The 16,775-nt window shown below is 40.4% G+C and overlaps 1 protein-coding gene across 1 annotated transcript in view; it reads right to left on the reverse strand.

Moving 5' to 3' along the window:
- Positions 1 to 1,113: 1,113 nt before the first annotated feature.
- Positions 1,114 to 16,775, reverse strand: part of LOC126107117 (beta-1,3-glucan-binding protein-like) — a 279,494-nt gene continuing 263,832 nt past the window's right edge. The window contains exon 6 of the mRNA XM_049913338.1: positions 1,114 to 5,498. Within this exon, the coding sequence (XP_049769295.1) occupies positions 5,274 to 5,498 (225 nt within the window). The 3' untranslated portion in view covers positions 1,114 to 5,273. The remainder of the gene's footprint in view (positions 5,499 to 16,775) is intronic.

Genomic DNA, 16,775 nt, shown 5'->3' on the forward strand with positions numbered 1-16,775 from the left:
AGAGTCCAAATCAGGATGAGGATAAGGAAAGGCTTGAGGGTAAGGAAGCAGTGCGAAGTAACCAGTCGATTTCTGAAAATACTGGCCATAATATGTCAGGACGTAGCGACAATTACGCTGCAAAACTGTTTCGCAGAATGTAAGAGTAGTGTAGAAGTCACTGATCGGGAAACAGTGCAGAATAAAATGGGCAGTAGCCTGTTTTCCTTGACGTTTTCAGGACCAACTGCAGATAGCAAGAAGTTGGCTTGCCGAAATATCACGACTTCTGAACGATGTCACCCGACTGAATTCCCACGAAATATTCAGTATGTGCCTGCACCGAGAAAATCTTAAATCCCACAACAGTGAAATATTTGTTCATTTTAATAGGTATTTATGTTTCGCGAAATGTTCTTATACACGGTGTTCTCGTTTGTGTTGCAAATTGGTTGATCTGAAAAGTTTAACAATAACATAAACATATTCTAATAAAGGTAAACTCCATATCCTGCAGCTGAGGCACCTAAACACATTTTTGCTTGATTGGTGTTACCATATGCAAGTGCACACTTTAATAACTAACTAAAACTTATCTTAGAAATTACGTTGGACGTGGAAAATATAGATATAACAACAAGATGTAAGTAATACTTAGCTCATACAGCGTAATAACTCGTCGCCATCTCACGTAACGCAGAAAACCGCAGTTGCTAGCAGCAAGGCGAAATAATAATAGTAAGACTGTGGCAGTATATGCTGTTTCTCCCGTTTTCATACTTACGTTTTCACCTTTCTCTCTTGGGGCAGATCTATTCTGATGAGGGTTCACTACAAAAGTGTATGATGAGAAGTTTTTGTGCAATCACTCCGTGTTTGCTATGCACTGCATTGTGGTGTGATTGCAGTCACCACTGACATTAACAACATTCAGAAATGTTTTTGTTGCTTTTTCTTATTTCAAAATTCCTAAAATTACAAAAATTTTGTAATTTTAGGAATTTTTATTCAAAGGCACATATTACCTTTGATAATGTACTCTAAAATACTTTGATGTGTGATTAAATATAATAATTTTTGATAAATGTTTTATTGTGTTTTCGAATACATATTCAAACAAAAGAATATAGATCAACACATATCACAGTCATTTTACTTACATACAGTTGAGGTACATTATATATCATTATAGTTACGTATGGATAATTTTTTAAAAATTTGTCAAAATTCGTAGTTGAGCAGTCACTTATCTGCTTGTTACATAAATGCTTACTCTAAATAATTATAATTTCCGAAACTAAGTCTTCTTGCAGAAGCATTTGGCAGCACATGCACGTGTTTGTACTATATTTCCGCGCAGTGGTTGTCCCTGTATTTAAACTCTGTCAACTTCACTGGGACTAATACATAGGCTCACACAGCTTTCAAGCTAATATTTTCTCTTGCTGCTGGGAATCTGAGACAACGTCTCAATTCAGACTGCTTTTCGTCGTCATGGGAAGAACTCTCATACAGGTCTTGGAAAGAATATTATTAATTAACTTATACCCCCTCCACTCCCCCCTTACACACACAATGCAGATGTAGAATTTTCAGTTTTCATCATGACATACCGACGTTGGGTTGTAGACTTGAGGAATCTGTACAGTGCCGAGTACTACTGAGTACTAAGGACTCTCTCAGAATATGAAATTTATGATGGAGAGTTTTCGGAGTGTTGTTTGATTATAAAAGAATATTATTTAATTTAATTCGTAAGGTTGCTTAACATTTTTATGAGACGTTAAGAGAAATCAGATATAAATTTAAAATGTTCGAAATAGAGATAACAAAGTAACGCGAACGTGATGATATCAACAAACAGTATGAAAAAAATTTATCATCTTAAATGAGGTAGTTCATCGCTCCTATCTAAAGAAAAAGGAGGAACTGTAATAACAATAGTGTATTCGATGCTTACGCAAAAACTTGGCTCTGTTCATACTATCTGAGATCAGCAGTCATTAGTTAAAGAGTTCCATCTGAAATGTTATCTCTAATCTCAAATATTAAAAATATCTGTTAAATGAAATCAAAAGTGTTAAGTACCAGTTTGTATCTTTGTGTTCATATCAGGCTGGAGATCCGATATGAATACAACGAATTATTACGACTGGAAAGTTTACGGAGCCACACCAGTTTGTATCTATTCATAGAATGGTCTGCACTATCAATATCTCTATGGGACACAAAATATTATCTGCAACTATAGGTAGATTACCAGTATTTGAACATTAATAGTATTCGTGAAAAAGGGTGTTACTGCAGTAAATCTGTAATTGTAGATCTTAATGAATACAGCGTGTCGGTGATACTGGGTTTGAACCGTAGAGCTCAAATAAGCAATATTTCACGAGAAGTTAATTATCAACGTTCACAGTTTAATCCATTTTTATATTTCCAACATGGTGATAATTTCTAGAGGCGAGAATTTGACAGCCGGGGTTGTGGGAACTACAGTCAAAGACACCGAATTCTGCGGTGCTTCGTATAATGAATAGGTGTAAAAGACGCAAGCTACAAACGATAGGCACACTCTAAAAGGATTATTTGTTACAGTGTTCAAGTAGTTGTCTCACACAGTTGGCGCAGTTGAAAAAAGGCTGCTCTTTCCGTTTTGAGATGCCGAAGAGTGTCTCATCCAATATTTCAAACACAGCACATTGAAGACACTAGTTTCTTATAATATGTTTAGGTTACGTCAAGTATCTAACATATCTAAAATGTAGGAAACCTCCTAAATGATATCGACCTAAAGTTGTACTTAAAAAACCATGTCGTGTGATTTTCAAATGAACAGGATTATAGATTTCGGAAGGTGTGTAAACAATGCGTATCGTATTGTACGCGTCTGCTGCATGTGTGTGGGACATTAACTCCAATTTTCCGACAGTACATTGTTTCACATACGCTTGAGTTCTCATTCACATTACTCGGCAATTTATTGTTTTCTGATATCATTTGTTACTACGGCCCACTGCGTGTTAGGACCGGCAACTACCCACGATTAGCGGTAGGCGACAACCCCAACGCCAGAGAGAGTGTATCTGACTGAACCAATGGCCGACTGGACTATTTCCATGTACCGTTTTCGGTAATACACATTCCAAGTTGCATGACTGTCGCCTGGGTGGTATACTCCAGAAGGCCAGTGTGAGGAACAATTTACTGACAGCAGTTGAAAGCTACAATGAGCTGTAATCCTTTTCACTTCAGCGGCACAAATTAAATGGAAAGTAATGTTTCTCTTATGGAGCAACGTGTACACTGCTCAGAATGATGAAGGCAGGGATAGCAATCTGATCCCATCTACAGCAAATGTTTCCGTGAAAGCAGTTGAGCATCGAATTAAATTTCAGAATAATCCACTATTTAAGCTAGATAACTAATTTTCTCTAGCGACTAATGCTTAAGCGATAAACAAAAGCCGTAGATACTTATATGAACGTAGTGTTTCCATAGACATTCTGCCTCTATGGCGGAGCACTTGGGTGCCGCATACGCGAAGAATCTCGGGGAAGCCCGAGGACGCTTCGCTGGTAGAAATGGAACAGAGTCTTCTCAGAATCAGACTTAGACTACTTGATACTCTGAACAGCGGCGGCATAGTTGTTGCCAAGTGCTAAAACTCTAAGCCGAAAGAAGCTCCCACTGTGTGTAATGTGACTTTGTCACGAAACTAAAGACATGGTGCCTCATGGTACTTAAAAATGCTGAAATAATTCGATGTCTCGTGTGCAGTTGAACCGGAAGTACTTCATTTTTCATTCTGGTTAACGCCAGTACTTTCGGAAGTGTACGATTCATTCATTTTTCACGTTCGAAGCGACGATTGATTTACTAGTGAAGATACCGAAATTTTGCAGTTTTTGCTGTCACCGAAAGAAGGTTAGTGTGTTTGAGGAAATTGTCGTGTGGATGAAATGGAGATACAGCTTTCTTGCGCTTAAAGTTGCTAGTTCTGTTGAGTTTTTCACTATCGTTCTCAACAAATTTTGAAAGTGCAATTTTGAAGCGTAATGCTACAACTGTTTTTTGTTTAATTTCGTTTTAAAAAATATAAATTACTGTATTCCTCCGAGGTTTAGGGAAGTGCACTTGAGTCCTGCAATGTTTCGGGCAGCAGTATTTCACACTGTGTAACGTAATTGCAGTTGGCGCAATATTCTCACGTTTCGCCTAAATGTTACCTTGCATCTGGATTTCCAGTCGGCCTCTTAAGTTAATTTTTTTGCGAGGTCGTGTGTGAGCGCACGCGTTTGAGAAGCCGGTGCCGACCGAGTGCTTGTGTTTTGGAGACATTTCTGTTTACTCTATCCTGTCATATGAAAAATCTTGACACATTTTCATTCTAGCTCAGTTATACGTATGGACAGTTTGTATTGGAAACTTAAAACTTAAATACTGGATCAGATGGCTGTTGTTACGGTGCTGTGCCTCTAAATATGGACCAATAGTATTTTACTTCATAAAAATGGTTAAATCAGGCCTTCCACTTTTTACGTGGCGTATTGTCGAGTTCTTATTTACCTGTCATCACACCACTTGCAGATAAATACCACGCTGCCCTTCCTTAGCTTCATAAAACGGTTTCTACAGAAAAAGGGTTATATGATGACTCCCAAACTGGCACTATTGCTAAAGCTGCTTTCTCGCCACTGAAAACGTCGACATTTTTACAGGTTAATGAATCGACGAAAATTAGCTAACATTGATATGACCCTTTACAAGCGATTTTTTGTTCTTAACTCGAACTTTGACCATCTATAGTTGTAGACCAGACGTTCCATTATAACCTTATTCAATTCGATACTTCAGGCTAAGCTCGGAGGGTTACACAATGGCACTGCGAACCAAGATAAACATAAAGGCTTAGTACTACATAGTACGTATAACTTATACGTGGTTGCGTAGAGATGGTGTACCTCGCCAAGTAGCGTTCCGTGGCAGGTTGGTTCTGCGTTTTAATGCCATACTGCTATGGTGCGCAGCTTGTTAAGGTCACCACCAGAAAACCGAAGAGCCCATCAATGGCAATAAACTCATTGTACGGCTACTGACACTACACAACAGCCAGCGGTTTGCTACATTTGTCTTTTTCGAGTTTCCTCCATATCAAATCCAGGAGAAAGGATGTCAGAGGAGAGGGCAGTAACATCAGGGCCTCCCTGGAGACGTCAGAGCTGTGGCGCGCGCCCTTCAGGGCGCCGGCGTTGGCACGTGAGGAGAAGCGGCAGCGGCGCGGAGTGGGCGTGTCACCTGCGGGTGACGGACGAGTAGGGGAAGGCGAAGACGCGCACGTAGTCGACGCGCAGCGCGGCGTCCTCGCCCCGCCACGTGGGCTGCCACCACTGGCGCCGCTCCCAGAAGTCGCGCATCGGCGCCGCCGACGTCCAGTTCCACGGCTTGGGCCGCGGGAAGTTGCGCCACCCGTCCGGGAAGAACTTGCCGCCCACCGCCACGTTCATGATGATGAAGAACTGCCGACAAAACACGCAGTTCCTCTAACAGCTCCACAAAAACGACAGCGCTGAGTAGACACATTCGACACACCCTCCTGCAATATACGTTCTATGCGCAGCGAGATAGAAACGAAATATTCTCTTTATTTTCGTAACTAGCTTAGCGCTCGCTGCTTCGCTCGCGTAGACTGTACGGTCTGCATAGATTTTTTGTTTGTTTTTCTTGCTATAAGACTACTCGTTGGCTGTATGCTGGTTCTTTATATATTTTTTATTTATATTGAACCTGTGTGACCATCTCCTCGCGTTACCTTAGAGAATTCAAAAATGGTTCAAATGGCTCTGAGCACTATGGGACTCGACTGCTGTGGTCATAAGTCCCCTAGAACTTAGAACTACTTAAACCTAACTAACCTAAGGACATCACACACATCCATGCCCGAGGCAGGATTCGAACCTGCGACCGTAGCGGTCGTGCGGTTCCAGATTGTAGCGCCTTTAACCACTCGGCCACTCCGGCCGGCCCTTAGAGAATTGTACTCGACTTTGCGTCCTGGCTGCTCATATACCAGGCCCATAAGAAATGGTGTCTATATTGTGACCCTTATTTGATTAACTTGATAAACAAATTAATTATTTTTGAAATGTGCGCAACGAAAACTGGTGCGCGTTTCTCTAAGATAACACGTTCTGGGGCGGTTGAACTCATAGCCATCCTATAGCAGCTGGTAGCCTATCTAAATTCACATTGCAGATTATTTCTGTCTTTCATTAACTTTAGAAAATCGAACTGAATAAGATACATCCTACCCATTTCATGTGTCAGATGACTGGGGGAATATTTATTAACTGAAATGCTGACTCTCATTTAATAGATTTATTTTCTACATTGATGAAAACTTTAGAAGCTGACACATCACAATTATTCTTTGGTTACAAAACTTATGACTGAATCAGCGTTACCTCTTATGGGTAGGACAATGACAAAACGAATTACACTACACGAATAATTTCGTATATGACACATAATTTCATAATAACACAAAAAATATATGACACATAATTTCATAATAACACAAAAAATACATAAGTGGGCCACACCGTCTTTAGCGGGAAAATCGTCATTCATTCTTTAAGACTCACTTATCGTCATGGATGAATTACACCACTAGAAATTTAAGGTAGGCCACTGCTGAAGGTAGAGAACCTCTATCAGAGAAAAGATTCTGGGCAAAAATGCTGTACTATTGGTGCCAAAATAAAGTGCGAACTGAACTCACAAAGAAAGAACCAAAAATAATTAAATTTCGCCACAGAAATTTCTCGATATACCATCCGATACGCAATCTGCACTCATTGAGCTAAAAGTGAAGCTTATAACTCAGGAAATAGCTACATGAACTGATGGTTCCTGTTGCATGATCACTACCACAAAGCAAAGTTTCACAAACACATTTCAGAGAAAACTATTGCAAATAAATTAAAACCGTAACCTGTACCGCTGAAGATATGCAGAATGCGTGCTATGAGCATACCCTGTCGTGAAGTTTTAGCCACATTAGGTCATTTTTATCTCACCAAATCTGCGACCTGCAGTTCTCCCGCGTCCGCTCCGTCTTATGGCTAGCCCCACCGTGCTCTCAACGCGCCAAAATCCGACCAACGTTCCTATTCAAACGCGGTGGTGGGGAGACTCACCTCACCCCCGCACCAACTTTGCAACCCACCCTCGTGCCTGTTTTCATCTTTGCTTGCTGCTCTGGCTTACCTGCCGTTATTCTTGTGATGTTGGCAATGACTGCTATTCCCTTAAACTGTTCCCTTTGGTCCATGCTCCCGCTACACTTGACTTCCATGCATACCCATGCACACTCATACAGGGTGGTAGAAGGAGTATACATATAAACGGCGTGTAACCTCTTTATGAAATGATGAAAAGAAATAAACAAATGCGTCAAATATTCCTTTCACCCAGCGAAGTATTGAAGCTGCTGGCAATCAAAGAAAAATTTATATCTCGATATATAAAACATAATTACTTCCTACTGTAACCTGAGGCAAAACGAAAGTAACGCCTCATTCTTTAATCGGATTTTTATGCTGTTCATATCTCTGACCGAAAAACGAATTGGTAGTTGTACTAGAAGGTCTTTGTTAATCCTGCTTTTTGAATTCTAGTGGCGACATTTCCTTAGAAACATTCGTCCCTGAACACATATTTCTTTAGAAAACGAATACAAATTTTCATAGATTTAGATTTAAAACGTTTTAATATACCGAAATATTTTCATAAAAATATTGATCGCCTATTTTACCCCCAAAGTGTTGGAATTTCCAAAAATACTGACACATGTATTTTTTTTATTTCTAACCGAGAAGCTAAACACAAACTTTCTTAGATTTAGCTTTAAAAATACTTTCATAATTAAATATTTAAATAAAACATTTCATAGCCCATCACCTTAGGGGATGAATTCCCAAAAACACTAAAACAAGAATTTACAATTTGTGAAGTCAAAGACCAATTTTCATTGACGTTTGCTATAAAAATACTTGAGTAAAATTTATTTAAAAAAACTTTAATCCATTATTTTACTCCTAAGCCGTTGAAATTCCAAAAATGCTGAAACACGTATTTTTTATTTCTGTCCAAGCATCAAATACCAATTCTCGTAGTTCTAGTTTCAAAATTTCCTTAGTAACGATACATTTAAAAAAAATGTTTCATCCCTTACTTCACCCCCTTAAGGGTCGAATTTTCAACAATTCCTTACTAAACGACGCCTACGGTATAAGATCAATACCCACTTAAATTTTTATGTTTCTACCCTTAGCGGTTTGGACTGGCCGATGATGAGTCAGACAGTCAGGACATTTTCTTTCATGTAGGGTGTAATGGGTATGAGAGAAGATATTTCTGTTGGTGAATCGGGACGGGGTACTGAACACCATTATAACAGTATTTACGTAATTTGCAGACTAATAATTACAGCTGATACAAGTCGTATATTTTTATGTTGGTTAACACCTCCAAGAATGTGTGGAAATAGCAAGCCATTAATGCTTATCTTCCCCTGCGCAGCAGGTCAAGTGTTGAAGTGTGGACGCATGAAGGCAAAAGGGTTAGTCTATACCCACAGGCATACACCACTTAGTCGTGCTGTTACGACCATGCAGAAAACACCAGATCGTAAAGTTTGTGACGTGTTTGTGGGAAGACTATTTGAATATTGTACATAGGGATTGAAGAATGGATATAATGAAACCATTGCTGTGCTTGAGTACGACTCGGACGGTTACAGCAGTTAACGCTACAGATCGAGAAATATGTGTTCTGAACCAGCTTTCTCACACCCCCATACCTCCCTCACCCTGCGATCTAACAATTTTTGTTGGTACTATCTCCAGGACGTAGCTTTATTAATTCACAATAGATTTTCATAATAAAAATAGCTGAAATTTACCGACTGAAACATCTTCTAGGTTGCGAGCCATATGTAAGAACAGCAACCAATAAATAAGTGAAAGATAGCAGTCACGATTCACTCCAATCCTCGATGTTTCGCTCGCCCCGCGATCTAGTGACATGTGCTGGTACTATCTCCATGACGAGTTCTGTCGCTGTATCTTTATTCCCGTGATCGCAATTGCCGTTACTCTAACATAATTTATGCTGTCTATTATGCACGTATTCGTGAATAATTTTTTCTTTGTTTCATGTGAATATTATCATCTTGTTTTCAAGGTAATTAATATTTGATAACATGTTTACCTGTTATTCTAATATGTTAGCAGGGATCGAAATGCTCATATGATACCCACTTGATAATATTTTTATTTTTTTAATTTTATTTTGTCAGTCTTCCGACTGGTTTGATGTGGACCGCCACGAATTACCCTCCTGTGCCAACCTCTTCACCTCGTTGAAGCATTTGCAACCTACGTCCTAAATGTATTCCAGTCTCTGGTGAAGGCTCTGTAATGGTGTGGGCGTGTGCAGTTGGAGTGATATGGGACCCCTGACACGTCTAGATAGGACTCTGGCACGTGATACGTAAGTAAGCATCCTGTCTGATCACCTGCATCCATTCACGTCCACTGCGCATTCCGACGGACTTGGGCAATACCAGCAGGACAATGTGACTCCCCACACATCCAGAATTGCTACAGAGTGGCTCCAGGGACACACTTCTGAATTTCATACTTATGTTGGCCACCAAACTCCCCAGCTATGAAAATTATAGAGCATATCTGGGACGCCTTGCAACTCGGTGTTCAGAAGAGATCTCCAACCCCTCGTACTCTTACGGATTTATGGACAGTCCTGCAGGATTCATGGTGTCAGTTTCTTTGGCTCTTCAGCGTAAATTTACATTAAACGTAGCGTCTACAGAGGAAATTATCTTTATTCGCTCGCACAAAAATTCGATGCCCGAGCTGGTCATAAGACGACATTGCCTGGGAATGCACTTCGTCTTGGGCATTCGAGGAGAGGTGGCAAGACTTCTTTCTCACTCGCGAGCTGGCAGACAGATTTGACCACAGTTCTGCACAACATTGGTGCACAACATGTTATATGTCAATTACCTTGCTCCATTGACGTTGGTTTTCCTTATCCAGGAAAAATTCGTGGCCTGCTGCTTTAGTACAAAGACGTCAACAGTTCTTCTACAAAGTTAAGCAAAATCTGTAGTAGGTGGGTTGCGACAGCTACGATATAAATTGTCTTATCCTGACTTACAGGTAAAAGTAAAGTCTGTGGTGCACAACTTGCGAACGGGCTTCTGGCCTTAAAGCAGGCAGAGTGCAGCCCTTTTGTAGCAGCGGGACTAGCAGAAGGAGTGTGCCAGGTTCATCGCACCGGTTCCTTTTACACACGGGAAGATCCTCTGTACTCAGTTTGATAGCAGCACCCTTTATTGGTTCCTGCTGGCGTTGTTACATATGCTGCGAGCAGTATGTTGGGCGTATCATTTGTGCTACAGGTCACAGAGATAAAATATGCAGGTCCATTGTGTTTAAACAGTGAAAAACACATCTCGGTCCACTGATTCTCGTAGGTTACAGAAGCCGTAATCGCAAGCGCAATACAACAGAATTTTGAACCCCTAGTGCACACTCCTTATACCGTGGCATAGGCAACAAACAAGAACTATTAACACTTTCGTGTGGTAAAATATGAATAACTATTAATGTCGCTTGTCGTTGTTGATGGAAACATTCCGTAGGGATTTACTCAAATCATTTATATGCGCAGTCACTGCCCTACTTTCATTTGCGGAACCTAAGTCTTATTGTGTGCAGCTACGGCTAATAGTGACGCTGTAACGCCTCGCAACGTTCAAAATATTCCAAGTGCTCATTCACAAAAGTCTTTACCTCAGATTCCAACAGTTTCAGTTCCTAGTGATATCAGTCTTATCAATTCATTCTTTACTGGAGGAGAGAACTACAGTAATATAAAGATTTACAATAATATATCCATTAGATGTAGCACAGTCTGGAGGCGCCTAATATCGGTTGACCCCTCTATCTCAGGATCGGGAGTTTTCCCTCTTGGGCACAATCCAATCCTCTTTTTTCTTTACATAGTGGTCGTTCACCGAGAGTGACCAAGTCCGTCGCGTCAGTCCCCTTCAGCGCCCTTGACGTTTTATTCCGCCGCAGAGTGATTCTTTTCGTAATTTTTTTTTTTACTTATTATTAGCTCTGGTATTGAATTACAACTGTTTGATTTTGTATTGGTAATCCTGTACTGACATGACCAAAATTCCTGTACTTCCCACCACCTCACTTTATTAATTCCCACTACATCTAATTTCAAACTGATCATTTCCTTCTGAAATTCTCTAACCTACCTACTTACCCCATTAGGAGCTGAATAGGGGATTACTTTAACTCAGGGAAACCACGAATAAACCGAACAGTAGAGCTGCATGTCCTCGAGAAACACGACGGCTGTTTCCTGTGATGTAATTTAAAAAAAAAAATTAAAATTGTGTAGGCTTCCTTCAGGTATCATAGAAGTTTTCTGGCTATGGCACCGCATTATATTGTAATAAACGATTACTGACGCAACCAGCGTTTCAGTCCACCCCAGTAAAGCCAGAAGAAGTCCACTGTAACCGTGGCCGAAACATTAGTTTCATCAGTAACCGTTCATTACAATATGAGGCTGTATCATAGTCGGTAAACTTCCATGTTCAAAAATTAGTGTAGTGTATGTGCACTAATATTTGTGAAAAATGCACAGACAAGAACACTTGTGGCTGAAATAAAATCTACACCACAGTCTATGTACATGAAAACACACCTATGGACACAACTATATATTACTCCTGAATTTGAGAACAGACTATCGTGTGAAGCCCCAAATACTCTAGCCAGAGTTCATAAAAGTAGTGGAATGGAACCAAAGAGACGACTGTCTGAAGAATATCTGCACTGTGGACTTTTGGTGTTCTGACACTCGTAAGGAGGATGTTCTTCCAAGACACAGTGATGACTACAGAGAGCACCGAACGGTAAGTCAATTCGCACCACTAGCTGAATCCTGAATGTAGGCAACCAAGCACACAGGAAAGCTCCGCAGAGGGACTCCGACCAGGCGAAGCAGCTGCCGGTCTCGTTTAGTCTGTCGCCGACAGACAAAAATAAAACACTGAAACTATATTCTTCTCGGAATATTCGAAGAATTAAAAGTCGCATAGCCATTATTACGCAAAGTAAAAATAATTTATGAAGCTTTTAACTTTGAACACAACCCATGAACAATGTCCTATCACAAGAATTACGAATGATAAATGATTCATATTCATCTTCATTATGGATAGAAATTCTTCACAAGATGTTAATCTACAACAGTTCTCTCTGACTTGCTGATTACTAGATTCCCATAAGCTAGAACTTCCCAAGATATAGTACGCGAAGTAAATTATTGTTTGTAATCGATATAAACCATTCCATCCTATCACAGCACTTTACAACGAAACTCTGAAGATAACGGTAGTTTAGAGGCGATAAACTAGAGACCTTTAAAAACGTCTTATCTTCCTCGTTTTTGAAAAAGCTATGGCAATGTCCAGCTTCGGTACACTCCCGAAAATCTCATACTGCGTTTGAACTCAAAATACGATATGTCAAAATTTTGATCGATTCCATTAGAGGATATGTGATACACCTCAGTAAATACGTTCTTCGCCTTTAACAGACCATTTAATGGTGTATAAGCAAAATTATCCTGTAACAGAAGAGGAATTTTCAGAATTTCACATTCCTCATCACACACTCGAGGAGGTTTTGGAGAAATGTTCTTGTCCTTTTGCAAAGATCATAGCCAGTCCTATAGGTCACTTCCAAACCATAGTTATACAAGGTTATGCATATGAATGATCCTCATGCTACTTCACTTTTTAAATGCGTCTCTCTTTCTCGAAGAACTCACGTTCGACGTCCTTACTGTATTGACAAAACACACTCACGTAGAAAAGTCAATAAGTTGTAATTAAACATCTTTAAATTGCTGAAATTTTCGTAGCTTTTGCTGTCGAAAAATTGTAATACTCTGCAATGTACGACAGCTAACTATTACAGAACTTTTGTTCTCAGCAAGGATTTTGAGAGTTTAAATAAACTGACTGAAGTTCGTCATACTGAGAAATTGGAAGGAGTGATCTATACTCACTTGAAAAAAAAATTAATAGCCGAGATCGCAGTAATTAATTTTTGTTACTAACGGCCGGTTTCGACGGTTGAAAACGTCGTCTTCCAATCTTCAAAAAACTGTTGTTTATAAATCGTGTTCCATTAAGCATTTATCACCCATGCCCTGCCGTCATTATCATGGAGAAAACACTGTACAGTATACACAGGTTTGTCAAAAGTAAAACCACATACAGATAAAAAGCACCTTATGCAGATGGGCATTTTCACACACGTTGTACTCCATTGAGGCGTGTCAGTTTTTGAAATGTACGATATACAGTAAAAATGCACATTTAGACAAATGTTTACGTTTACATGACTTGTTGTATACACCACGTACACCTCAGCAGAAGTGCATTTGCGCGGTATACTTTGACTGAGATATACCCATGATGTATATTACATGACATCCAGATGTAAACATTTGTACAAATGTGCATTTTTACTACATATAGTACATGTTAAGTACTAAAAAGGCTCAGTGAAGTGGGTGAACACGCCCATTTGCACATGGAGATTTTTGTCTGCACGTTGTTTTATTTTTGACAGATATATGTAGGGTAGTAGGAGTATTCCGTCGAACTACAGACCTATATCATTGACGTCGGTTTGCAGTAGGGTTTTGGAGCATATACTGTATTCAAACATTATGAATCACCCCGAAGGGAACGATCTATTGGTGCGTAATCAGCATGGTTTCAGAAAACATCGTTCTTGTGCAACGCAGCTAGCTCTTTATTCGCACGAAGTAATGGCCGCTATCGACAGGGGATCTGAAGTTGATTCCGTATTTCTAGATTTCCGGAAAGCTTTTGACACCGTTCCTCACAAGCGACTTCTAATCAAGCTGCGGGCTATGGGGTATCGTCTCGGTTGTGCGACTGGATTCGCGATTTCCTGTCAGGAAGGCCGCAGTTCGTGGTAACAGACGGCAAATCGTCGAGTAAAATTGAAGTGATATCAGTTGTTCCCCAGGAAAGCGTCCTGGGACCTCTGCTGTTCCTGATCTATATAAATGACCTGGGTGACAATCTGAGCAGTTCTCTTAGGTTGTTCGCAGATGATGCTGTAATTTACCGTCTAGTAAGGTCATCCGAAGACCAGTATCAGTTGCAAAGCGATTTAGAAAAGATTGTTGTATGGTGTGGCAGGTGACAGTTGACGCTAATTAACGAAAACGAAAAGTGTTAGGTGATCCACATGAGTTCCAAAAGAAATCCATTGCAATTCGATTACTCGATAAATAGTACAATTCTCAAGGCTGTCAATTCAACTAAGTACCTGGGTGTTAAAATTACGAACACATAGATAATATTGTGGAGAAGGCGAGCCAAAGGTTGCGTTTCATTGGCAGGACACTTAGAAGATGCAACAAGTCCACTAAAGAGACAGCTTACACTACACTCGTTCGTCCTCTGTTAGAATATTGCTGCGCGGTGTGGGATCCTTACCAGGTGGGATTGACGGAGGACATCGAAAGGGTGCAAAAAAGGGCAGCTCGTTTTGTATTATCACGTAATAGGGGAGAGAGTGTGGCAGATATGATACGCGAGTTGGGATGGAAGTCACTAAAGCAAAGACGTTTTTCGTCGCGGCGAGATCTATTTACGAAATTTCAGTCACCAACTTTCTCTTCCGAATGCGAAAATATTTTGTTGAGCCCAACCTACACAGGTAGGAATGATCATCAAAATAAAATAAGAGAAATCAGAGCTCGAACAGAAAGGTTTAGGTGTTCGTTTTTCCCGCGCGCTGTTCGGGAGTGGAATGGTAGAGAGATAGTATGATTGTGGTTCGATGAACCCTCTGCCAAGCACTTAAATGTGAATTGCAGAGTAGTCATGTAGATGTAGATGTAGAATGTGCTCTATTTTCTTCACGGTACTGACGACATGTCATTAGTGAAAACTCATAATGCAACACGATTTATAACAGAAATATGTTTGAAGACCTGAAGATCACTATTTCAACTTGGGAACCGGTCGTCGAAAATAAAAAGTTGATTATTTCGTTCTGTTAAAAGATTTTCATTTAAATAAGTTCATTGAGAGTTACTTTCGGAAGTGGAATGGAATTTTAACGGAAAGATATTAATAATAATCACCTTACGAATGTTGCAGTTCTTAATTTCTTGGGAGAAGAGCATTAAGACTTCTTCTCCCAGATAATTAAGAATTGTAATCAACAGGAAGGACAAAGAAATTCCTCTGTCGTAAGCTGTCGTAATTTGTTTGTTTCCACACATTTTGCGTCACATAGGTTTCGATGTAATTTCTCTCTTTGTTTTACGTGTATGAGACTGAGCTGAGGAATAGAGATGCTCTCTGCTTCGTTCCTAGTAGTCTGATTCGCTCGCAGGACGGCAGCTGCCCTTCGGCAGGGTCTCATACTGGCCTCAGTCCTAGCCAGTCCAAAGTAACGTAAACGGAGGCATTTCATTTTCTAGTCATTGCGTTACTCAACTGGAAGCAAAATTTTTCAAAATGTAAACAAGACCATTACGTTGTTTAGATGCCCCACAGGAGCTTAAAGCTAAGCTTTGTTTCTCTGGAGAGAATATGAACAAAGTCAACGACAAGGATCCCCTCATACAGGAGTCTAGCAACATCTCTGAAAGTGCTGCAGGCTCTCTGAGTACTTTACAGTATACTAAGCAGCTCTGTCGGGTTTATTTCACTCTGTAAATTAATGTCCACAGGATCAATGGATCCTTCAATAAGTGTTTTTTTTTTCTAAAGGTCTTCGAACAGATGGGCACATATCCTTGCATATGCTCCTCCTCTCCTCCTCCGTACGCCATAGCAATTCCTTCGGCAGAGTGTTGACTTGTGGTAGACTTCAGTCATACGAGACTAGGCTGAGGCTGTTCAATGACTGTAGCTAATTATCCATTATAAATTATTAGCCGTTGTGCTGCACTGTTCATTTCAGGATACATCCTGTTACCGAGCCTCGATTTCAAGATACCAACACAGATGACACAATGGCTCAGAGAATGAAAGCGTGTTCAGGACGATCGGGATTCGAATCACCCTCTGAACGGTTTCCAGCAAAGAGAGGAAAAATACTACAGCATTGTTCCTGGGAAACCCAGCCTCTAATCGGAAAAGTTTTTTTCCCTTGTGCTCAGTGACAATATTTGGTCGGGAATTTTGTGTGCAGATTGTGTGTTATGTATATTTTTTGAGTGTGGGTGAGTGTAAAGGGTTCATGTCGAGATGTTCCTTTAAAAATGCCAAGACCATTTTTCTTTGATACCCTTGTCCAGTCAGAGGTACCTGTCTCTAATAATCTAGCTGTCAACGTGACGTTAAACACCAATCTCGTGTCTCTGGACGCCTGCAGTATCCTCTTCCATAATGTGAGGGATACAGTTCGTTCCTTATTGCTCTTGTAAGGATACCGACATCGATCTTGTATGTAATGTACCGGATCTATCCTCTGCCAGGCCGGAGAGGCAGAGATGACGAAGGGCTGGCTCATGTTACGAAAGACGTGAATGTGAGTCGGTCTGCTGTGAGAAAGCCAGCAGGGCAGGCTGCGGTAGCGCGTGATGTAAGTGGTCGAGCATACAATCTTAATGAATGCTGA

Source organism: Schistocerca cancellata, chromosome 1 (assembly GCF_023864275.1).
Source record: "Schistocerca cancellata isolate TAMUIC-IGC-003103 chromosome 1, iqSchCanc2.1, whole genome shotgun sequence".
Taxonomy (NCBI): Eukaryota; Metazoa; Arthropoda; class Insecta; order Orthoptera; family Acrididae; genus Schistocerca; species Schistocerca cancellata.